Below are 26,179 nucleotides of genomic sequence, written 5' to 3'. Positions count from 1 at the left end.
AGGGAGACCGGAGGAGGATGCTCCTCCTGTACCCATTGTGGCCGGAGAGGGCACACTTCCGGTCGGTGCTGGAGGAGTCCATCTGGGAGTAGAGAGAGCAGGCAGAACAATCCTCGGTCACCCCAGGTGAGTCAGCACCACACTCTCCCAGAGCTTCCTGTTGGTCACATGTTTTTGTTAAATTGTTTCCTAAAGTTTTTCCCCTCTCTCCAGCATAAGACGCTAGTCGATTCAGGCGCAGCGGCGAATTTTATAGATCTCGGACTCGCCCAGAGGTTGAGGATTCCGTTAGTTAAGGTAGACCCCCCCCCCCCACCTTCCCCGTGCACTCCTTAGATGGTCGACCGTTAGGGTCAGGGCTGGTCAGGGAGGCCACGACTCCTCTGGAGATGATTACGCAGGGGAATCATAAGGAGTGGATTAGTCTGTTCCTTATCGATTCACCTGCGTTTCCGGTGGAGTTGGGGGTTCCCTGGCTGGCTATTCACAATCCTAAAATTTCGTGGAGACAGGGAGCTTTCCATGGGTGGTCTGATGAGTGTTCAGGCAGGTGTTTAGGAGTTTCCATCGGTGGACAACGATGGAGAGTCCAGATCAGGTTTCCACCGTGCGCATTCCTGCCGAGTATGCCGATTTGGCTATCGCCTTCAGTAAGAAGAAGGCGACCCTATTACCGCCCCATCGACAGGGGGATTGCGTGATAAACCTCCAGGTAAACGCTGCACTACCCAGGAGTCACGTGTATCCTTTGTCCCAGGATGTATTTCTAAATAATATTTCAAAATACATAATTCCACTGATATTATAGGCCAGTGGCCAAAAAAACAACATTTAATGAATTTTAAATTCAGACTGTGACACAATAAAATGTGGAAAAGGTCAAGGGGTGTGAATACTTATGGAAGGCCCTGGAAGTGTAGCCCACGTACTGTATGTGATGCTGACTGGCCAAAAAGAGTATGCCATATCATACTCTTTTTGGCCAGACACCACCAGATACATGGGCCACATATAGTAAGACAGAAGGGTGCTGTTTCGCTCGCTCAGATGCTTTCTCCAGTGAGATAGTTTCAGCTACTTGTGAATTGAAGGGAAGTTGGCGGGTGCACAGTTCACTGTTCACTGGGATTATTTTGTATGAAAATGGTCACCTACTTTTGAAGTGATTTGTTTGACAATAAGATGAAAACATCATGACTGGTTGGGTTCATGGCACATTAAAAGGTAATACACTTTTACAAGTTAAATTGCATGTCTTTACTGTAAAACCCATTTTAAAAAATACATATGAGAGGGGAGAGGCCTCCAAACCACCAACGTGCCTACCGCATAGTCTGATGCATGGGCTGTAGCTTTCCTTTACTACAAATATCATTTAGTATATTTTTACTTGAAATGCAGACAAGTAGATTCAATGAGTCACGATGCTCATTCATTAGCAACAGTTATGCAATATCCTACACCACATTGCCAATGGAGAATCTGAGAAGCAGCTTGTTCTGGCATGTGTACCATTGTGCGGGATTTAGAACCATGATTTGTTGTGGCTGACCCAATAATAGATACACTCAGATCGTTCAGTGAGACTTTGTAAAAGAACAACATACAACGTTATATTTTGAACCCGATTAAGTTTATTCAACGGTCATAATATGTAGAATATCATACATGTAAAGTCCACTTTGGCACCAATAGTTCAATAAATAAACATATTCCTCTTTTTCGATGATGCTATCTAAATAAATAAACCATAACTTACTCTCCAATAAATATACATGATCTATAATACAGATGCATTGCATCAACTTTACTGCAGTTGGTCAACGTAGTCCAACAATGCCAGAGCTGAAGGGTGTTGTTTGTCATTTCCCAAACGTTTCCCTCCCATTTTGAGAGGGAGTTCAAGGGAGGAAACGAGAGGAAACTAAGGAAACCTGAGGGAATTTCAACCCATAGATATACTGTATTATAGTGCTGAATAGACTTAGTAATTCGTGATGGCAAATATAAGGGTTATGAAAATATATAACGACAAATACATATAGTATATATCATCAACTTTAAGAGAGCAATTTGTTTTTCTAGCTGCTCTTTTCTCTTAAATTGTCATCCATTTGAAAAGGCAAAAATAAATTACCTATAATTTTTGTCCTTCAAAAAAGACTTAAAGGGATAGTTCACCCAAATTACAAAATTAAACATTGGTTTCCTTAACCTGTAAGCAGTCTATGGACAAGGTATGACAGCAATCCATGCTTTGGTTTAGTTTCCCTGGCCCTGATTCCAAATGCTAACATTTTAGCATTTGTGGCACAAATCCCATTCAAGTCATGGGACCGATGTAAGCCGTTTTTGCGCATTATGTCCAAATAATTCGAAAGTATCTGAAATTGACTGTGAAGTTCAACAAAGCCACTTAGATGATGTGAACATGATACCCGGAAAATGCTAATATTTGTCCCATGACTTGAATGGGATTTGTGCCATTTGCATTAGGAAACATTAGGAAACAAAGGATGGATTGCCGTGCTGTCATATGTACCTTGTCCACACACTGCTTACAGGTTAAGGAAACCAGCGTGTCCCTTTTTAATTTGGGTGAACTATCCCTTTAATTATTTGATTGAGACGTCCTCAACAATGTGGACCATTGTAACATGCCAGAGATAATACTAATTTCTCTACATGCAAGGGGCAGTCTACAGCTAATCTGGACAGCAAGTGTCTGTGTACTGATTATTTAGAAAGGGAGGAATACTTTGGTTTTTAAGCACATTTAGACTTGAGGGTATTATGGTCCTGGGCTGGAGAGACCTGTTTTCTTAGCTTAACGCCAGCATGGGCCTTTAATTAACTTTCTGCTCTAACTATATGATTGGTTTTAACTTAAGAGGTATCTCCACTGGTTTCAGACTTAAACCTTACTCTACCTCTCACTATACTATAGATGCTCAGGTGAAATATCTAATTGGGATGAAGTTACCATTTCGATGCAGCTCTCAGTCTAAAATGATTTGTTTACAGTTTTCGAGTATGAAAGATTGTTTCTGAACTCATGTAATTTTAGTTTTTTTGTCTTGCTCTTGAACCTGTTCAAGGTATTTCACGATAAGGTTTATTTATTCTAAGTATATTTGGCCACAATTAATCTAAGAGAATGATTTCTATTTTGTTTTCAAAATGACTGTTTAACAAAACACGTATTAGGCTATCAAACCTGTTATGGTAACATCACATGTGTGGTTAATTCAAAATGTCTCCAGTGTTCCCTAATCGTGTAGTGACTAAAAATAGCTGTTAGCGCTGCAGAGTGGCTTGCATTTCTCTATTTTGTGCTCAGTGCTTTTGGCCAAGTCAGTTAAAAAGGAGGTAAGTGGATTAGGGTAGTCTATTATGGGATTTGGACAAATGGTATGGATTTGTGGAGGCTAATTCAGGGTAAGACTGAAGCACAATCCCTCTCGCAGTCACGTTTACGATGCAGCAGTCACCCGGTTAATGCACCACTCTGCCGAGATGATCAAACAAGACTGCATTACTCTACCATCTAGGTTGTATTTGTGATGAGTTTATAGTCTTCTTGCTGCAGAAGGATATAGGGATTTCTGATAACATGTTGTTTTTCTGTTGGATTTCTGTTTTCCGGGAAAGGGCTTATACAGCCATAGCCATTCCATTTGATTTACAAGCTGCTGTCATTAAGATTAAATCACCCATACAGGCTCCATTTAGAATGCATGCAACAAGCATATGGCTGTGGTTGTTTTTCGACCCTGCAACTTCTTATGCCAATACAAGTCATTAGTGTATTTACTACTAAAATATCTTATTTCAGTCGGTTTCTAGCGATGAATACAGAGGAAGCAGTAGGAGAACATTTAACGGTTCTTTTATACTGGGTGTTTTCCATTATTGTTCGACATAAATGAGGTAGATTGTCATGGTTACTGATAAAGGCTGGAGATTTCATTATTTAGTTCATTACCGGTGATATGAAGGAATGACACACCATGTTATGAAGCAATGACACACCAAGCCATGTTTCTCCAGGCCCTCTCGTCTTTCCAAGTCTCCTGTACTGTTGTTGCTGCTCCATTGGACTTGCCTTAGTGATATCTCGTGCCTTATTAATGGTGCAGATCAAGACGTTGTGGGGAAGCCTACTGTGGAAGCTTCATATTGCATTCGCTAGCTTATTCTAGTATTTTCCATGAACACACTCCTACAAACTCGATTCTGAAAAAAAATGTACAAGTGTGGTATCAGACCAGACCGGCAATAGAGCATGCACTAGTTATACCTCAGCTGGTATTTTGTATACATTTAGGTAATGGGAGCCATTGCTCCATAGTCCACAATCAAGCAGCAAATCATTGCAGTAACTGTTATTGCCCCATGATGACACATAGGTCATATAATATATTACCCTCACAACCGACAGAGAAGTATCCCATGAAAGGCAAGGAAAGCAAAACAGACGTTTGCTGATGTCTTTTAAAAACAAACACAAAATTAACCGTCTTAAATAGTAGTAGTTTAACTGTCCGTATTCCCTGGCATTGTACTGTAGGGATCGATTCTTGTGTACTCCTGTTTTTGATTTTGTAGCAGTAGTTGTTGCGTTTCCCATGTTTGACACAGTATCTGGGAAATCAAAATGGCTATAGAGGCGTTTATACACAGCCACAGGCCAGAGCAGAAAAGTTATGGAGCGTCTTGTATCTGTTATTGTTGTCCAGGAAGGAAATGTCATCGTACTCCTTGGGCCGGCAGCACGGGCTCCTCTCCCTCTTCGAGATGCCTTTCCTCGTCCATTTCTTCAGTATGACGTCGTAGTTGCGTCGGCTAGCTTTACAGTTCCCGCTGCAGTACCTGAAGAGCAGCGTTTCATCACTGTGGTAGCCCAGACCCAGCTCACTGACAGTCACTTCCACCTCCCGCAGGGAACATGGCTTTGATGCTTTCTTAGCCCGTTTAGTCCTTTTGCTCTGCCTTGCCTCCTGCCTGGCCTCCTGCCGTGCCTTCTTCTCCACCAGAGTCCCGATCATCTGCTTCAGCTCCCCCTCTGTGAAGCTCTGGAACATGTGCATGACTGCAGAGAAGAGAAGAAGAGATGGTGTTAGGCTAGAGGAAGATACAACCATTAGAAACAACCATTAGAAACGTCCAATCAATCTGTTGAATATACAGCATGGCCTGAGAATGTCTGTGAGACCCCAGCCTCAACCATTGTCAGTTTGGAAAATCGAGAATTAAAAGATCCATACGGTTGTTGGTACAGGTTTTCAAGTCCTAGTAATGTGGCTTTGAAAACAGCTGCATCACCTGTACCTGTGAAATGTACTGGAATATGCAAGTAACTTCCAAAATAAAGGAAACACCAACATAGTGTCTTAATAGGGCGTTGGACACGAGCCGCAGGAAGCACCAGAACAGCTTCAATGTGCCCTGGCATAGATTCTACAAGTGACTGGAACTCTATTGGAGGGATGCGTCACCATTCTTACACAATATATTCCATAATGTGGTGTTTTGTTGATGGTGGTGGAAAACGCTGTCTCAGTCTCTGCTCCAGAATCTCCCATAAGTGTTCCATTGGGACGAGGTCTGGTGACTGAGGCACACACGCACACACGCACACACACACACACACACACACACACACACACACACACACACACACACACACACACACACACACACACACACACACACACACACACACACACACACACACACACACACACACACACACACACACACACACACACACACACACACACACTTTAAACCCCCTATGCTCCTTTGAGACCCCTCTTTCAAAGTCACTGAGATATTTTATTTTATCCATGGTAGCCAAAATAATGAGCAACTGGGCATTTTTATACATGACCCTAAGCATGATGGGATGTTTAAATGGCTTAATTAACTCAGGACCCACACCTGTGTGGAAGCACCTGCTTTCAATATACAGCACTTTGTATCCCTCATTTACTCATGTTTCTTTTATTTTGGCAGTAACAGTACCTGTGTAATGCTAGCTTTAGACTTCCCTCAGTTTGTAGAGATTCATTGCAAACGACTGAAACATGTTCATCCTTTCCACCTGCACGGATCGTTGGCTTGGTGAACCACAAGTTCTCTAAAATCAGTCTCTTATCTATCATCAATGACAGGTGTGTCTAACTACGTTTTTTTTTTCTTCCAAAAACTGATAGTCCAAGGACCTTTTCAGAGCGGACATAGTATCTCTCATGCTGTACATGCACACATACATTGGGAGTGACATGAGCCTTTTCCAAAGTTAAAACGTTGTCAGTTGTGCAAATATTGAGCTCCAGTCCAGCTGCTAGCTATATACTTGATGGAGAAAGTCATATTTTCTGCAGAGTCCATAGAAATGCAATATCCCCTTTCAGACCGTGGCAACTTGGCTGGTACACCGGTGGTTGAGTCTTTGTTGAACTATATTTGCCAAGTTTACACATGTTAAATATAAGCACATTTAACACATTAGGAGTAAATGAAACTTGTTCCCCAGATGTGTAGGAGTGGAGTGAGATGTACGTTGCGCATTGAAACGTATCATGCCAGAGGGATTACCAAATATCAAAACAGATGCATATAAATTAAAAGGGGCGATCTGCAGTTCAAACAATCACAAAGCGTTCACCTGGCTCTGTTTTGATAAAGAGCTGAGGGATGGGGCAGGAGAAATGTAACCACTCTTTAATTCATAGACAGAGATATGGATGCAAGGACTGACCATGAGATCAAGATGTTTTGCAGATGTACAGTATTTCTTTACAAGGACATTGTTTACAAACAATGGGGGAAAATAGGCTTATATTTGGGGTTCAACAGTTTTTATTTAACCAGGTAAGTTGACTGAGAACACATTGTCATTTACAGCAACAACCTGCGGAATAGTTACAGGGGAGATTAATGTGCCAATTGGAAGCTGGGGACGATTAGGTGGCCATGATGGTATGAGACACAGATTGGGTATTTAGCCAGGACCCCAGAGTTAACACCCCTCCTCTTACAATAAGTGCCACAGGATCTTCAGAAACCACAGAGAGTCAGGACACCTGTTTAACATCCCATCTGAAAGACAGCACCCTACACAGGGCAATGTCCCCAATCACTGCCCTAGGACATTTTATTTTAGACCTGAAGAAAGGGTGCCTCCTACCGGCCCTTCAACATCACTTCCAGCAGCGTCTGATCTCCCATCCAGGAGTGACACTTCTTAGCTTCAGAAGCACGCCAGTAGTGGGATGCAGGGTGGTATGCTGCTGGCTAGTTGAACTAAGGTCATGAGGCATTTCCAAGTTATATTCTTTAAGAATCGATGGGCATATATACCATTAATTTAAAAGTCCAAAAATGTATTTAGTAATCACAGATTACCCCTTTAAAGATAATTTCAGTTATTTCCTTCACAAGAGGTTAGGATATCATGGAAAACAATGCTTTTCTGTCTGACGATTCTGTTCTACTTTGCCCCTTAGGGTCACCGTACTGTTCTCCAGTTAGATAGAGCTGTAATTAACTGTTCATTCTATCCTCTCCAGGACACAACATTTACTTAAAAGGCTCAGGGTCTTTTGCAGCGCCAGGGGGCATGTTAAATCCTAAACCCTATAAACTCAGACACTTGAAAGACATGGACAGTAATAGCCCTGTATTAGCCTGGCTCACTGACTGACACTCTGTAATCAATGGTGCTCTTGAAGCAATAACACTTTGCCGTTCTCTGCATTCACAAATGAAATTGAAAAAGGCCTTCCCAAAGTAAAGGGTTGGAAATTCGGTCATTTGTTTTGTGTGAAGATCTCCCCATGCCCTGGCAGTAGCATCACAGATTAGGTGATTAGGCTAGCTGATTGTACGCTTGACCTGGCCTTGAAAATCTCTACTGGATAATCTGAATAATGGTCTGAGAGTCACACTCTGAGTCCAGGCCAGAAAAAGGACACTGGATAGAAAGTTTCGGTCTGGTAAAAAGGACTTTTAGTGAAATTCCAAATCAGTCACGCTCAGTTTCGCAGCCAACATTCTATTAGTTTGAAAATAGTTTGATGTCAGCGGATGGGCGATAACGAGAAGCCACAGTAATGTACAGCCCAATGCCAAAGGGACAGTGTGTACATTTTGTCTTTACACCAGGCTCTTCAACCACATGGCCAGGGATGTTAGCTCTCTAGCCTCCACTAACTCACTTAGTGGGACTATCTGAAACTCTTGTTATCCCCATCCCAACGGACATACCCCGGGACCATCACTGACATTTTACATCGCTGAATCTTTTATGTCACATTTTCTCATGAATACTGCATCCCCTCTAAAACCATATCAGGACGTTACAGGTGTTTTATCACCCTCAAAGTGCAAATGCTTCTGGGATTTTGAGATGACGCTCCAGACCTTAATGGAGTTATCTGCTCTCTGGACATCACATTTGATTTGATTACCCTGTCTGTCTGTAAGCTGCGGTTGGCAGCTATGCTGTCATGCTCTGTCAGTAGATGTACCGTGGCTTTGTCTGTAAAGGGACTAATGGTGTACTAATGGTGACCCTCAGATTGGCTGAGAATTATCCAATTTACTGTTGACACCAACACATGGGTGACAAAGCATACATTCTCTCGACTGGTCTCCACCCCAACATTTTCTTCACAGACCAATGACATCAGAGCTTTAGCAAGGGTCAATGAGAATATCCAAACCAATCAGAACATCTGGACCAAAGTAGTTGGTGACTGAAAATAACGATTTTGCTTACATTCTGTCAAAATGTTGCCAACGCCTTCGACTGACCGCGCTTTGCGATGATGGCCGCCGATCAGGGAGGAGTTGGAGGACAAGGACGTCCGAGACGAAGACGTGTACCAGGAGGGGATGTGATGCGGCGGCGTGGGAACCATGATTCGAGTGAGGAAGAGGGACAGTGCTGCTCCACAGAGAGTCAAGGCGATGGCGGCGCACTTCCATAACTTCATCTTAGAATAAGTAGGAGCATTGACACTCTGAAAGACAAGGAACCACAAGGAAAAAAGTTAAGAGGAATATTTTCAATGCAACACCAGACATCATAAAATGATGTTCGGTGTTGAACTTCATGCAATTCATGACATATTACAGTATGTTTAACAGTCCCACTACTATAAACAGTGGAACGAGCCTCTCATTATTAGTGGTCTTCATTTCAACAGATCTTATTCTCAAGATGTCATCTGAAGTATTTTTGCCTTCAACAAAATGTGTTGTCCCTCTCCCGAGGCCATTCTGCAGTGGCTGTTTTACAGGGGTGGATTGTTAAGTGTGGTTTTCTAAGTGTGGTTTAGCCCAGATAAAAATAGGTATTTCAATCCCGGCAACCCATGCAAGAGGTCCCCGATCACCTTTATTTTTTTGTTTGTACCTTTCAGTTAATCAAAAGTGAACAGGGAATTGCAGTCAGCATACAGCTCTGTGAGGGAGGTTACACAAGCTGACCAATGGGATACTATTGTGAGTCTATTGTGAGCATGGATGGGATACTATATTGTGAGCATGGATGGGATACTATATTGTGAGCATGGATGGGATACTATATTGTGAGCATGGATGGGATACTATATTGTGAGCATGGATGGGATACTATATTGTGAGCATGGATGGGATACTATATTGTGAGCATGGATGGGATACTATATTGTGAGCATGGATGGGATACTATGTTGTGAGCATGGATGGGATACTATATTGTGAGCATGGATGGGATAATATATTGTGAGCATGGATGGGATACTATATTGTGAGCATGGATGGGATACTATATTGTGAGCATGGGATGGGATACTATATTGTGAGCATGGATGGGATACTATATTGTGAGCATGGATGGGATACTATATTGTGAGCATGGATGGGATACTATGTTGTGAGCATGGATGGGATACTATATTGTGAGCATGGATGGGATAATATATTGTGAGCATGGATGGGATACTATATTGTGAGCATGGATGGGATACTATGTTGTGAGCATGGATGGGATACTATATTGTGAGCATGGATGGGATAATATATTGTGAGCATGGATGGGATACTATATTGTGAGCATGGATGGGATACTATATTGTGAGCATGGATGGGATACTATATTGTGAGCATGGATGGGATACTATATTGTGAGCATGGGATGGGATACTATATTGTGAGCATGGGACGGGATACTATATTGTGAGAATGGGATGGGATACTATATTGTGAGCATGGATGGGATACTATATTGTGAGCATGGATGGGATACTATATTGTGAGCATGGGATGGGATACTACTATATTGTGAGCATGGGATGGGATACTATATTGTGAGCATGGGATGGGATACTATATTGTGAGCATGGGATGGGATACTATATTGTGAGCATGGGATGGGATACTATATTGTGAGCATGGGATGGGATACTATATTGTGAGCATGGGACGGGATACTATATTGTGAGAATGGGATGGGATACTATATTGTGAGCATGGATGGGATACTATATTGTGAGCATGGATGGGATACTATATTGTGAGCATGGGATGGGATACTACTATATTGTGAGCATGGGATGGGATACTATATTGTGAGCATGGGATGGGATACTATATTGTGAGCATGGGATGGGATACTATATTGTGAGCATGGGATGGGATACTATATTGTGAGCATGGGATGGGATACTATATTGTGAGCATGGATGGGATACTATATTGTGAGCATGGATGGGATACTATATTGTGAGCATGGATGGGATACTATATTGTGAGCATGGGATGGGATACTACTATATTGTGAGCATTGGATGGGATACTATATTGTGAGCATGGGATGGGATACTATATTGTGAGCATGGGATGGGATACTATATTGTGAGCATGGGATGGGATACTATATTGTGAGCATGGGATGGGATACTATATTGTGAGCATGGATGGGATACTATATTGTGAGCATGGATGGGATACTATATTGTGAGCATGGATGGGATACTATATTGTGAGCATGGATGGGATACTATATTGTGAGCATGGATGGGATACTCCTTTGGCATCATGTCAAGTCCCAGATGAAAAGTCTATTACCATAGTAACCTCCAGAAATCTCTCATTCCACAGCAAGATTTATCTGGTTCCGGTTGTCGTCTCCATTTCGCAGGACAGAGACATGTCGGGTATGTCTGTGTTTGAATGTACAGTCGTTGTCATGTAAGCCAGCCTTGCATTAGTTTACAGAAGATACTTCTCGCCGTCACAAGAAACACGTAAATATGTAACCTTGAAACCCCGGCCAAAGAAGAAAATTGTGCAATTGTTCCTTGAAAGATCTGAGCGATAATGAATTTCCACAATCTTCTAGTTGGCTTTGCTTGAGGGCTTGGCTGCGTAGAAATGGTTTAAACTGAACTATGTAGCAAGAGATTTTGTTTTCATTATTCCACAGTTTGATTTAGGCTCCCATTGTTGTTGTATCTCTCAACGATGCCTCTGTGTGTAAGCAATTCTTGTCTCACAACCATAAATGATGTTCTGCGGTAACTATCCTGAAAGCTCTTTTAAGTGTTTGGTGTTGTGTTACATGCTTCCATACTGTGATTGGTCTGCGTTGAATTATAACCCCTTCGGCTTTAGAACATTCGCCATAATATTTTTTTGCACAACTACAGAAAGCATTTGCAAACCCTTCGACCCTACTGTTCACAGCAGGAGGGTTTTCGAGTTCTTTCTGTGGTTGTGCAAAAAAATATTATGGCTAATGTTCTAGAAGCTTACTGCTAATCAATACCATCACATGTCAATCTTAGCAGTCATTTTCATAACTGGAATCGTTACACTAATTGTCAGTGTAGACAAAAGGAGTGATAAGCCCTGGTTCCTAAATAGGTTAAAATCCTCTTCCAGTATGGTTCCAGACTTCAAAGCCCCTTTTCCCCACAAGGTCAAATTATATTTCTAGGGGGGTTAAGGTTAGAATTAGTGTTAGGGTTAGAATTAGGTTTAGGTTTAGGAGCTAGAGTTAATTTTAGGGTTAAGGTTAGGAGCTAGGGTTAGGTTTAGGTTCTTGGGTTAAGGTTAGGGTTAGGGTAGGGGTTAGGGAAAATAGGATTTTGAATGGGACTGAATTGTGTGTCCCTACAAGGTGTGTGTGTGTGGTTGTTTGTGGGCTCGAGCGCCTGTGTGTGTAAATGTTCTTCCATGCAAATACATGTGAGACATGGCGGCGTGCAAAACATTTCTCCAGATCAGGAAATGGTGAACTGACAGTGGCTGAGGACATATCCAGACCAGCTCTGTCAAAGTGTTTTGCAAGACTGGGGGTGAGTGATTTGGCCTCTGTAGGGGCTTCGTCAGGGTCTGTCTTTCTGGTCTTCTCTGTAGTGTGGCACGCTAGGAGTGAAAACGTGCTTGGAGAAATGAAAAGAATGCAGGCCTTCTGTCAATACGCACTGGTTATTTACCTTTTAGTCAGAGACACTGCCCACTGGGACCAGCGAATGTCTTTGAAACGTCACTAATGGTTTACTGCCTTGTCAACAGAAGCCTCCTGTTGTGGAGTATTTTTGTTGTTTGAGTCAGGTACTACCAGTCCCATAAATGTGCCCCATTGTCTCCTCAGGATTAAAGGCCGTCACAAACTATCCAGTTGAAACCTGTGGCGGCCGTTTCGTGCATATTTTGTTACGACATTCTGTGCGTTAATCTTTCGTTTTGGTTCGTGCGCACACCAGAAAATGTATGCGAGCACAGTCATTTGCATACACCTAACCGAGTTCTGCTAGGAGCAAACAGAATCTAGTCTGCAGTCGCCTTTGCAAAGCACGTGATAAAGGATTACTCACTATATGTACGGCACTGTATTGCCAGTTTGGTACTCAGTGAAAAACATTCAAACAACACGTACACAAAAGGCATTCAAACAACACAAATGGTTCCTATTCATTTTCATCCATACCACACTACTATATTGTAGGCCCTTACTATGCTAATTCAAAATACAAATGGTCTTAACGACTGTATTACCTCCCTGAATAAAAACCCATTTGAGTGGAAGGCATGTCAATTTCCAGCAGAAACACGCTTTGAGGTTTAACACCAAATGAATTGCAAATGAAATACGTGGCATTCATTTCTTATTACATGAAATTGTAGCTACAGATTCCTTTTCGAGTTGCTCATTTGCTTGTGTGTCTCTGTACAGCACTGAGACACAGTAAAAGGTGTGGTAAAGCTAAATGTTTCCTCTGGGATCTCTGTACAACAGAAGCATTACCTCCATATTGTGGTTGACTTACAGGCCTCAATGGGAGAAAGGGTCGTTATCCAGACCAGTAGTGGTGTGTGGGTAAAATCAGTGGGAAAGCCAAGCCAGGAAAAAAATCTATTTTACCACCTATGTGATAATTGTTGCTTTCTCTATAACCTGCTAGTTCTTCTGCCTTGCCACCGTCATATATAGGCCTAAGGCTAAAACAATAAGAAGACACAGTGGCAGAATAAATTCAACCACACCTTTGTTTCATCACAAAACCCGAGGACAACATCTCTCTGAAGTCCACAGAGTATTTTGCATGTAACAAACAGCATGGTCAAGGAAGTTCATGTTTCCGACATTTTCGGACTACTATACAAAACAACAATTTAGTCCAATCAATGTAAGCTAAATATGATGTGGCTGTCCATGGTTCTGATTTCTCTCTCTCTCTCTCTGTGTGTGTGTGTGTGTGTGTGTGTGTGTGTGTGTGTGTGTGTGTGTGTGTGTGTGTGTGTGTGTGTGTGTGTGTGTGTGTGTGTGTGTGTGTGTGTGTGTGTGTGTGTGTGTGTGTGTGTGTGTGTGTGTGTGTGTGTGTGTGTGTGTGTGTGTGTGTGTGTGTGTGTGTGTGTGTGTGTGTGTGTGTGTGTGTTTGTGTGTGTGTGTGTAAGTAGAAAGAACATGTTGACTTACCCTACTTGTAAAGAAACGCCAATGCCATCCTCCTCTCTTTCATGTTGACGAACCGGTCTATGACTCTGTCATACAGTAGACACTTTTATGTGTTGTTGTCCTAGACTACCTGGCTAAAATACTTGCCTGCTAGCCTGACTTCCTTTCGTGTGCAATGTTATCTAGCCTTCTTCAACATTAGCCTTCTACAACTAGCTACATATTGAACTTCCATCCTCGCAGGCCAGAGGCACAATGTCTGAATTTATAGTTGGATCTAGAATCACCCTTGTAAGCATTGGCCGGTACGGAAAATTAAGTAAAACTACAAGTCCAAATCCCTATCTCCATCCATAGCTAATTTAGAAAAGAGACCATTTTAGCTAGCTAGCTATCCACCAGAAAACAACGAGATGCAACAATCAAGTTGTTTCTGTCAATGACGTATTGCACTTCATGGGATGTGATTGGAGGGAAGCCAATGACAAACTTTTTTTCTTCACCAGTACCTTTCACAGTTGAGCTCACCCATTGTAGCGCAATGCTGATAGGCTATTATGTTATACTTTTTTTATCAAGGGAGGCCAAATGCTCACTGGCTTCCCTTGCATTCAATGCTACCGGCGGCAACAATATCATAAGCTTTTTGACCAGACAGCATCATATCGATTGCCTAGACATACAGAGACAGGGGGGTGCTCGTTCACTCGCTTGGATGCTATCTCCGGTGAGATACATTCAACCTCTTGCGAATTGAAGGAGAATGAAACGCAGAGAGACTAAATCATTTTTTCTCTTTTCTTGGTAATTTTTTGGGGGTAACCTGGCTTCTCTTGCATCCACGAATAAACACCAGTGATCCAGAAACTAAATCATATCAGCTTTTGTGCAGTTTAAGTGGTGTACAGATGTATGATCTTAATTTGATCACCCTTTTGCAGGAGAACTTACCTGCAATGCAGGAAATGTCAAACTTGTAGTGTATTTGATGTTTAAAAAGGCTTCTGAAGTTGGTAATTTCCACAATTTCAGACTTGATTTTCCCTTAAAAATGTATCAACCCCTAAAACAATTGCCTGTTAATTATAATCCATATAATAATTCACATTTCCTGTTGCTGCATACCACTGCTGGCTTGCATCTGAAGCTAAGCAGGGTTGTTCCTGGTTGGTCTCTGGATGGGAGACCAGATGCTGCTGGAAGTGGTATTGGAAGAAGTCTGTAGGAGTCCAATGCCCCAGGGCAGGGATTGGGGACATTGTCCTGTGTAGGGTGCTGTCGTTTGGATGGGACATTAAATGGGGTTCCTGACTCTCTATGGTCACTAAAGATCCCATGGCACTTATTGTAAGAGTAGGGGTGTTAACCCCGGTGTCCTGGCTAAATTCCCAATCTGGCCCTCATAGCATCATTTCCACCTAATCATCCCCAGCTTCTAATTGGCTCATTCATCTCCACTGTAACTATTCCTCAGGTCATTTATGTAAATTACCTGATAAAATAAAAAATATTATTTTCCTGCTGTAGCAAACTGGCTCCCCATTGTGCTTTGCAAAGTGTGATGTCATCTTGGCCCTCAGAGTCTATTTTTTTTTCTAATGTCTTTCTTGACCTCCAATGCTCTATCAGATCCAGCATGGGGCTTCTTTTGTGTCTTTTCTGTTCTGTCTCTATCTCCTGACTCCACAGGACTATGTTTTAATCCTTCATTCGCTCTTCAATGGAGATTAGCCCGAGTAGAGCATTTCCTCAGGTAATATACTCAGACTTTTGCATTCATTACAGAGGAGTGTGCCAGCCTCTGTGAAAGATGACTTTCTAAAGGTTGGATGTCTTTGTCATGTAAATAACTTCTTATATCTGCAAATTGTGCATAAACTTCAGCTGTGTGTGTGTGTGTGTGTGTGGGTGTGTGTGTGTGTGTGTGTGTGTGGTGGTGGGGTGGGGGGGGGGGATTTATACAGTATGTGTGCATGGATTTTTGTTTATCTTCAGTCTCTTACCATGCATTCTTCATCAACAAGCCTAAAAGAAAATGCATTCTTTTCTCATGATGCGCATTTGTATATCTTTTGGAAAACAACTAGGATCATAATTCATAGACCACTTATCTAAGAACACCCATCCCTCTCCCTTCATAAGAAGACAATTCAATTCACACAGGACATTTTGGGAAAGAAGCTGGAAATGTCAGGTTTTATACATATCTATTCCAAACTCAAAGGAAATGAAATCAATTCACTTTATGCGTATTTATAGAATAAATCTAAACAGACTCAAATAAACCAAATTCTTCTTATTCCTATTGTCAAGTAGGTCCTTCACTTTTGGTAAAGATCCACAATGTAGTTCCAAGGCCACTCTTCCTCTGTAGGCGTTCTCAGGCCTCAACAACAATAGAGAGACGAATTCAGCCCATCTGTCTGTCTTGTTTTGTGTTTACGTTCTGTAATCACTTGAGTAAAAATACATGGAGACGTGATATAGTGGGGTCTTTCAGTAACCAATAAACAAGTGCAAGAGGGAAGTAAATCACGAATGGGAGTTGTCCATACATGCAACCTTACATCATCAACTCAACTCTACAATGATCTCTCACAACAACATAAAAAAACGATTCAGAATTTATATTCAGAAAGATGACCTTATATTTTAAATTCTAGGACATTGATGTGCACGTGCCATGCTCTTGGTAGAGATAAATACACAATCTGCTGTTTAGCACTTTACAAATCAGGATTAATTCTGTTGAGTTGGATCACTGTGAATGTGAACACTGTTTGGGTTTACTACTAGACTCTATGCCATGGATCAATTGCAGTATTATAAGGAAATGTATAAAAAGTAGAAACATTCCAAGTGCTACAAGAGAATCAAATGAACATCCACAGTGAGGTCCACAAGCTTTGGTCATTTAAGGGTTAAGTGTTTGGAGGAGGTGAAGGCATGTGCTATATAAAGGGCCCTCAGGTGCAGTCCATTACTTGACACACAATGTTCAGGTTTTACAGCAATGTCAATGGCTGCAAGCCTCTACAGAAGCACAATCACTTAGCTCAAAGGTACCTCCGTAACCAACCGTCCTGAGAAAGGCACCAAAACGCAAGCCAAAAAGACTCAAACTCGAGCCACTACACCGAGAACATCACAGCAGGAGCAAAGAAAAGCGATACAGTACCTACATTTTCTCTTCCCAAGCAGAGGAGAAGGCTTGGGCTGAATTCCTAATGGTCTACGTTATTGTACGGTCAGATGTCTTCAAGGCCAAACGGCAGGGCAGCAGCCAGGGAGGACTATAGAGAGCAGCATGGCTCCTAAGATCAGGCGTGGATTAGTGCTGCTAATGCCTCCCAGTTTATCTCCATCACGTGGGCCGCGATTTACCCAGCCTGGCTGAAGGCAGTCACCGCCTGGAGGTGTGGGGATGGCCGTGAGGGGTAATCTGTTTACCACCACCATGAGCCTCATCTGCAGGATTCAGAGAGCACTCCACTACACATGCTGAAGGAGTCAGTAACTATAGTATGGTCCTCCATTGGGATGGTCAGACTCAGGATGAGACACACACACACACACACACAACAATCTCGAAAACCCCAAATCCTCTCTCTGACACTGGTAAGGATAACTGGTTTCCATTATGCAAGATACTATTAATGCAATTCAGTCACCGCATTATATCTACACATTGGTGCTTCTGCCAGAGAACAGAGAGGGTTAAAGGTACTTTGTCAGTATTAAAGGGGGCAGATCCTGACTGCTTTGAGGCATGTCGAAAGAGGACTAGACGGAGGGCACTGCCCACAGTTCCCATTATGTGTGGTGCAGATCAGGGGAAATACCAGTAGGCTCCCCAGGGTGGTGTCCCTCATCCCAGAGGTCAACTGGGGTTATGTGAAGGACACCAGCTAAATAAAGGAACCTCTGGTTGGTTTAGTTCACATTGTGGAGGCTCCTCAGAGGAGGAAGGGTAGGACCAGAATTTCAGGAAAATAAATAAAACAATACTAAATATATTCACAGGTCACCAAATAACTGATTAAAACACAATGTTTTGCAATGAAGGTCGACAAAAGCCTACCCCTAAGGGTAGCACCATTATGTAGCCGGATGACAGCAATTTTCCATCCTCCTCTGGGTACATTGACTTCAACGCAAAACCTAGGAGGCTCATGGTTCTCACCCCCTTCTATAGATTTACACAGTAATTATGACAACTTCTGGAGGACGTCCTCCAACCTATCAGAGCTCTTGAAGTATGAACTGACATGTTGTCCATCCAATCAAAGGATCAGATAATTAATATAGTACTGAAAGCATATGCAACAGCAAGCTAGCACTGCAGTGTATAAAATGTGGTGAGTAGTTGACTCAATGAGAGAGAGACAATAATTGAACAGTTTTAAAATTGAAGAGGAGAGAGAGAGAGAGCTAGCTATATTTTGTTGTATTTTGTTTCTTCTCAGTTTACCTTTCACTTACTTAGCTAATGCAGCTGATTTAGCCTCCTCAACAAGCTGACTCAGAGAGGAATGTTATTTATTTTAGCTAGCTGGCTAAGGCTATCCAACAAAGAAACTCTTCCAAGTCAAGATAAGCTTTCGGTTTTATTCATTTATTGGATCCCGGGCCCACTGGTGTAACTGCTAAACTGCTTACTTTACACTGTACTGCGTGATTGGACACATGGATTGAATTTTGGGTTTACTAACATGTTAGTTCTAGTTTGTTGACTATGAAGTTAATATGGTGACAATGATGTAGACTGTGTAGCGGTTTGCGGTTATGGTATGAAGATTTGGCTTGGAGAGATTTTTGCGCCTGGTGACAGACAGCTGTTGTGTTATGCACTGAAGTTCACAAGGGAAGCGAAAAGGTGAGAGGAGGAGAGCACTGTCATGCAGGTAAAAGAGGACCCAAAAGCGACTTAACAGAAACAGAGTTTAATAATGTTCAAAACGGAATAACTGACATCCTCTAGATTTGTAGAGGGGAAAACAACTGGAGAAGCGGCCACAGACTGCAGGTCGCTTCGGGTAGGCGCAGGCCGTAGTCGACTGAGACACCTGCTCACACGCAGCGTCTGATGAAGGCACAAAACACGACAGGACAGGGTGATACACAATCACGGCAAAAAACACGACAGGACAGGGCGAAACGCAATCACAGCATGGTGAATACAATACAAGGAACCGACCGAACAGGAACGGATTACAAAGGAATAAATAGGGAATCTAATCAGGGGAAAGGATCGGTGAGCAGGTGTGGGAAGACTAAATGATGATTAGGGGAATAGGAACAGCTGGGAGCAGGAACGGAACGACAGAGAGAAGAGAGAGCGAGAGAGTGAGAGAGGGAGGGGGAGAGAGAGGGATAGGAGGGAAAGAACCAAATAAGACCAGCAGAGGGAAACGAATAGCATGGGGAGCACAGGGACAAGACATGATAATAAATGACAAACATGACAAGCACATAGATGTGAGAAGGAATTATACAACAAACAAAGTGATGATGCTGTAAGTGGCTGCTATGAATGTGAACTGTGTGTGAGGGGATCAGGGGTGTATTCATTCCGCCGATTCTGTTGCAAAATGTTTCTTAAACGGAAGCAAGCGGAACAAAACGAGGAGGACCTATCTGAATTTGTTCGAAAGAAACTCTCATTTTGGACTAATGAGTACACCCCAGATCAGCTATATGCAGGCAAGAGTGTGTGAGGTAGTACTCCAATTTGTCTCTAGACCTGTGCACCTACATTATACATTTTTTATGCTAGGTTGTAGCAACCTCGTGATGGATAAAGGGCAAATTGTAGCATCATGTAGTAGCCTAAACCTATCGATGTTACATTGAGCTTACATTGATTAGATAACATCTTCACGGAGGAACCTCTGTTACTGTGCCATACTGTGGATGGAATGGTTGTTTCGATAACACTATCAGTTTAGTTCCCTTCCTGATTTTACAATTAGGCAATGTAACATTTACATTGACGCTGGAGCTGGAGGCTGATATTGTTGTTCATCATGACCACCAGGTGTTTTATGTGACCTGAGATTCAAAGAGATACATTTTTTTTTAAACATTTTTAAATGTAACCTTTATTTAACTAGGCTGAAGTGTTTTTTTGATGAGCAGGGGTGACTTCTGCCCCGAGACCAATAGATCCCAGTTCATTTGTGGTTTCATTGTGATGACCTCACAAATGAGATGTGGCCTACGCCCCGTCATGGGATGCAGAGGGCGTACTCCTGACTCACTCAAACACTCACTCCTCTGGGCTACCCTACATGCTGGCCCAGGGTTCTGAATCTCTTGGAGAGTACAAGCGGGACTAATGCAAATACAAATGACGAAAAGTTTGGCTTCTAACAAAGTAATCCTTTTCAGATGCAGTCTCCCAAGTGGAGGTGAAAGATCAGTGGATATGGGCAGTAAATATCGCTCATTTCCCCCTTTACACAATACATGGCCTCAGGACTGATGCCAACTATATATTACATTTTTTGACATCTTTTTCTCTCTCAATTCCATTCACGTTGTAGGTGTGGCTGCGCTGTGGCTACACATTCAGACCATTTTCCTTAAGCACTCAGCAATAGTTTTGTTTCTCTGACTAGCAGATATGCTGAGAGAATTGCCATTCTCACAGTATTGCTGTGTCATGATGTAGTTTATTGTGTTTTAACGCCTTGCCATTTTGGTTTTTCCTTTCAGCAAAGCACTAGCAGGCAAGTTGTAAACACACGAATGCATGGTCAATTTGCTCAAGTCTATTCAAAACTATTCAAAAACTCAAGTCAAAACCCATTGCCATCTCAAGTATTGTTAGGCTATATGAATATTCTTTATTTTCCTTTTAGTGATAGATGTGTAAAGTGTGTAGAATATACACTGGCAATATTTATTTAAACTATTGTATTTTCTAATACTGCAAATATATCTCCCACTCAGCTAAAGCAACAGCGACTGTCTACTGAGCTCTCTAATCATATTTTATCTTACTACTGCAGCAATATTTAAACAATCCAAACTGAACAATCTGTACTGTATTGATACACCAATGCACATCCTAATCTGCACCAATGCAATACACCAATTAACATCTCCATCTGAAATGTCTTCAGACGCGTATTACATTTCAGAGAAGGTGACCATTCAAGATGACATGCAGGTTGAAAGAGAAGGGGGGATTCAAGGACATGTTGTTATCTCAATGTTCAATCTGTCTAGAAAAACTGATCAATAAACTGTTCAATCTACCATAAGGGCCAGGGGTCTGAATCGCTTGGTTAGTTCAATTTCTCATCTCAAACTCTACTACTCTGACTCCTCCCACCCTCGACCCTCTACCAACGCAACCTCAGCTTCTCTCCTGCTTCCTAGAAGTCACTCAGGGAGGTATTTCATTCATTCCTCTCTGGTGTTGAGGAAATACCATCTCCACCTGCATTCAAGACAGCGGTCATCAGCCCCCTTCTACAGAAGCCCAACCTGGACCCGGAAGTTCTGGCCAATTATAGGGTACAGGTGGATCCGCGAACACCTCTAGTTGGCACCCCTCTCCAGGTCCAGCACTCGCCCATAACCCACCTCACCATTGCAGGCCAGAACATCCCTCTCTCATCTTCAATCTCCAACCTGAGTGTTAACTCCTCTGTGACCTTCGATGATCACTTCAAACAGCTGTGCAAAGCATAATTCTGTCGCATCAAAAACATTGCCAAACTCCGTCCCACTCTTACTCAGTCTGATGTAGATAAGCTCAACCATGGATTTGGCTCCTCAAGGCTGGACTATTGCGAAGCACTCTATTCAGGATCCCTGGCAGGAAACTCTAGACTCTCCAGTACATTAAAAACAATGCTGCCAGGATCCCGATGAGCGTGAGTAAGCCTGAACACATAACCACCATACTGGGATCTCTGCTCTGGCTCCGTGTCTCACTCAGAATCAAATTCAAAACCCTCTTGCTGACATCCCAGTGCACCCATCCTTACCTCAAAGACCCGCTGCTATCCCAGAACCCCACCCACAACTTCTAGTCGAGCGATAGCCTTCTCATCAACGTCCCCAGGACCAAGCTCTGCTCAATGGGGGGGGGGGGGGGGGCTTGACCACCACCCCGTCTCTGGAATGCACTCCCGGACCACCTGAATGCACCACCGACTCTTGGATCTTTTTTTTAAAATGGCTTTAAAAAATCAACTTCAGGAAGGCCTTCTGGTAGTTATAGCTGTGTTCCTTGTTGTCCTTGTCCCTTGTAGACTCACCTGTTCTCCTTGTTGTCCTTGTCCCTCGTAGAGTCACCTGTGTTCTTTGTGTGAGTGGTCCTGTCTAGTTATGGCCATTCTCTTGTCTACATGTTTTGTTTTCATTTATTTGAATGCATAGTAAATGCACTTTGAAATGTTTTTTCAATGAAAAGCGTGTTATAAATTCTATGCATTATTCTAATTGTTATTAAGGCAACGCTTCCATACTGTAAAGGCTGTACTGTAAACACTATAGGTATTTTATTCCCCTTAGTGCCCTACACGAATGGCACCATTAAGTCATACCATCTTGAAAGGCACAAGAGACAGCACACTATTTCCATCTCAAATGGAAGAGAAAGGCCTATGAATTGGAGCCTGTTACTGATATAAACTCAGCCTCAAGCCGTGACCTTGAATCAACGTAAATAGTTTTTAGATTTGCTTATCTTAGCAATAGATCGAGGCTACTAAAATGTACTCCCGCTTATGGCCGGTGCATTTGTCTATGTAAGGTGCCCATTTAGGCCTATACTATAGCCTGTATGCCCGATACATTGGTAGGTTAAGCTTCCAAACCATGTTTGTTGTTTAGTTTTGCGGAAGACTGATGATATCGCATTGTGTAACATATGATACAATACCATAGTATTTGGAAGTGTGGTTAGTATTTGGAAGTATAGTTAGTACTCGAGTCATATCTCAAAAAGAGTCATCACCTATTGCAGGAGCTTCTGCCTTCGCCACAGAAGTGGAAAAGATGGAAAAGCGTTTATTTCTTCTGCAAATTATATCACAGCTGGAAGATACATTTGAGAGACAAGTGAACAGGCTCATATCTGCTCCGTCTCTAACAAACAAATCAATACATCTATAAGCACAACTGGTCCTAAACATGACTGACCAACGACGCTACCAAAGTTGATGTGATGTTGACTGGCTACAAACATACGTAGACTGTAATGTCGGCAATGTCCTTTAAAGTTATTTGGTAAGCATGGGCTTGACTTATTCCCTGTCGGTTTCGCATGGGTGGATTTCAGCTATGTTGGTGCACTTCCTACACAATGTAGGTCTTCCTCTTCCCTCAACATAGTGTTGCAACATGTGTTTGAGACAGGGGGGGGGGGCACTCATTTCCCTATTGACTTATTATTGGGTTAATCCAATATGACCAGATTCAATAGCTTCTAACCCAGACATGAACTAAAAAAACAAAAGTCCTTCACATGCCTCCCCCGTTACTTCGCATGCCAGTCATAATGTGTAATCAGTGGAGGCAGCTTAATAATAATGGCCGAGAACAGAGTGAAAGGAATGGCATCAACCACGTTTGATGTATTTGATACCATTCCACTCCAGCCATTAACACGGGCTCGTCCTCCCCTGAGATTGTAATACATTCAGCTCTATGCTCGTGTGTCAATCGTATGTCAATCGTTGTTGATCTGACCATGCTGTCCTCACAGACGGCCTCAGAATCTCTCCCTAAGCAGCCGGCTACTAATACAAGTGAGATTTCAGTTCCTTGCCCATTGACTTTCACAATGTTGTCTTAAAGTATCTTTCTGAGGTTGAATGAAGTTTTTATAAGGGTTGCCCTTTCCAATTGTTTTCTGGGACAGAAAATACAGCCAGCAGAGTTGTTTGGGGATTTACTTTATGATACTATGATGTTGGTCAGACATGTACAGGTCTGCTAAGCAGGACAGAACCAAACCAATTTTGAAACTGCAGCACTAACAATAGCTTCTGGGACAGTGATTTGAACATGGCCACTTAGCACCTTACTTCTGTTGGTCCAATCATGTTTAAATTAAACACTTAACAGTGATTACCGTCCTCCCACCTAAGCCCCAAGCTTAATCAGACAAAAGAGGATACCGCGTGTCCTTACCGTTCGCCCGGCTTATCCAGACTCGTCTGCGTGTCGAACTCTTCGCTTGACCTCCGCTCAGGCGAGGCAGAGTAGAGGAGAGAGTCGTAGCAGCTCTCCCTTCAGCCCAGTGGTCAAGCAGTCCAACTCGGTGGTCAGAGTCAGAGAGTAGCGGGGCTTTCCCTCAGGACTACCAGGCTGCTGCTGCGTCTGTGCATCTGCTGAAGACCGTCGTCACACATCCAGAGGCTCCGCTGGCGGAGGAAGAAGCCCAGAATCCCCATAGTTTTACCTCCAGGTGCTCAGAGTGCCTTTAGTAAAGCCAAGGTGTTAGGTCAGATATAGTCTTGTAAAGGTATAAAAACACAATGCCTGAGGTGTAGAGTTGTTTCCTCCAGATGACTCTTCCCCCTTCACACACAGCCAGACTGTCAGATATGCTGAAGGAGACCTGACAGACTCCCCGAGAGAGAACCAGCCCTGGAAATCCAGCACCTCTTATGGTAATAAATAATCAGCCCACAGCTCCCATACACCAACACTGTGTTTCAAAGAAAAGCAAATGTGGAAAACAACATCAATTCTCTAGAAATCTCCTGCAGTGCGTTGTTGAATAAACATCATGTTATTTACGCAGGACTGAAATATGGTCAAATCTCACGAGAGTACTTTTTTTTTAAACTCCAAGATCCAGATGAGTTCAGTCTGTCCATTTCCCTATGTTTAGATTATAGCACAACAATCTCTGAACAATACGAGATATTCAAAGAGAGCTTGACTGAGCTGTTCGCCCCACGGATTTCTTCAACACTGCAGAAAAACACTGAGGGAAAAGAGGATCATAATTGATTAATGATACGCTCTTCCAGACCTCTTAATGTTAGTATAGGATTTCCAGTAACCCTCCAAAAGTTTTCCATTCATATGAAACATCAATGAAACAAATATTATATCAATGTGCGTCATGAAAGGTGTATCCTCCTTTGGGTCCTTGAGAGTTAATTCCAGCTCCGTCCTCACTCACAGGCAGAGAGAGAGAGAATAACTCCAGCGTTGAATCTCGGCGCTCCAGTGATGGAAACTTCAGAGATACCGAGTGTCAGAGATACTGAGTGCCCGACTAAGTGGGAGCCCCGCTGATTGTAAGTGTGGCAGCTGCTACATGTCAATCACAGAGAGAGAGAGAGAAAGAGGCAGACAGTGAAGCAATGTTCCTTCTGGAAAAGTTCAAAGTATCCTCTTTTGTTGATGTACAGTGTAATGTAGTAGTACTCTCCTGCTTGGCTCGAGCCTGCTCCTATCAGAGCGCCCAGCTTTAGACTGTTTAGAGGGATGGGAGCGCAGGATGGACAGAGGGGGGAGCTAAGTGCAACAAGCGGGGTGAGGGATTGAATGGCCTCATCACTATTTTGACCCCCCCCCCAGCCTCCTCCTTTCCTCCCTTCCCATTCCAGACATAAATACAAACGCGCATGCACGCGCACCCACACACATTCACACACGCTAGCTCCACCTCTCCAGAGCTCAGGCCAGTGGCAGACTCGAGTCAAATCAAAAGACTCTGGTTTGGAATATCTCTGGACTGCAGTTGATGTGTGTGTATGTGTGTCTGTCTGTGTGTGTGTCTCTGTCTGTGTGTCTGTGCCTGTCTGTGTGTGTCTGTCTGTCTGTGTGTCTGTGTGTGTGTTTGTGCGTATTTTTGTGTGTGTGTGTGTGTGTGTGTGTGTGTGTGTGTGTGTGTGTGTGTGTGTGTGTGTGTGTGTGTGTGTGTGTGTGTGTGTGTGTGTGTGTGTGTGTGTGTGTGTGTGTGTGTGTGTGTGTGTGTGTATCGGTGTGTGTGCGTGTCTGTGTCTGTCTGTGTGTGTGTCTGTTTGTTTGTGTGTGTGTCTGTCTGTGTGTGTCTGTCTGTGTGTGTCTGTGTGTTTATTGGTGTGTGTGTGTGTCTGTCTGTCTGTGTGTGTGTCTGTGTGTGTGTCTCTGTCTGTGTGTATGTGTCTGTCGGTGTGTGTCCGTGTCTGTTTGTTTGTGTGTGTGTCTGTCTGTGTGTGTCTGTGTGTTTATTTGTGTGTGTGTGTGTCTGTCTGTGTGTGT

General features: G+C 42.8%; 1 protein-coding gene across 2 annotated transcripts; it reads right to left on the bottom strand.

Annotated features, from left to right (window-relative positions):
* Window positions 1-4,639: 4,639 nt before the first annotated feature.
* LOC123996397 (neurturin-like) lies at window positions 4,640-25,360 on the bottom strand. 2 transcript variants are annotated; one of them, XM_046299782.1, is made up of 3 exons: window positions 24,110-25,360; window positions 8,789-9,032; window positions 4,640-5,092 (listed from the first exon to the last, which is right to left on the bottom strand). In XM_046299782.1, exons 2-3 carry the CDS (start codon window positions 9,003-9,005, stop codon window positions 4,674-4,676), a joined length of 636 nt encoding a protein of 211 aa, XP_046155738.1. In that variant the 5' UTR covers window positions 9,006-9,032; window positions 24,110-25,360; the 3' UTR covers window positions 4,640-4,673. The 2 variants fall into 2 exon arrangements, with proteins under 2 accessions (XP_046155738.1, XP_046155739.1); XM_046299783.1 differs by lacking the exon at window positions 24,110-25,360 and adding an exon at window positions 17,136-17,238.
* Between the last annotated feature and the right edge of the window lie 819 nt (window positions 25,361-26,179).

The sequence above is a fragment of the Oncorhynchus gorbuscha genome, linkage group LG15, assembly GCF_021184085.1.
Source record: "Oncorhynchus gorbuscha isolate QuinsamMale2020 ecotype Even-year linkage group LG15, OgorEven_v1.0, whole genome shotgun sequence".
Classification (NCBI taxonomy): domain Eukaryota; kingdom Metazoa; phylum Chordata; class Actinopteri; order Salmoniformes; family Salmonidae; genus Oncorhynchus; species Oncorhynchus gorbuscha.
This window is presented reverse-complemented; position numbering and strand designations above follow the sequence as displayed.

What these genes read in the sequence shown, in the direction of transcription:
- LOC123996397 (XM_046299782.1), bottom strand. Translation starts at nt 9,005, where the DNA reads ATGAAGTTATGGAAGTGCGCCGCCATCGCCTTGACTCTCTGTGGAGCA. An exon ending in TGGCAACATTTTGACAGAAT is followed by an intron (nt 5,093 to 8,788) that starts GTAAGCAAAATC and finishes TCTTCTCTGCAG; the next exon opens with TCATGCACATGTTCCAGAGC.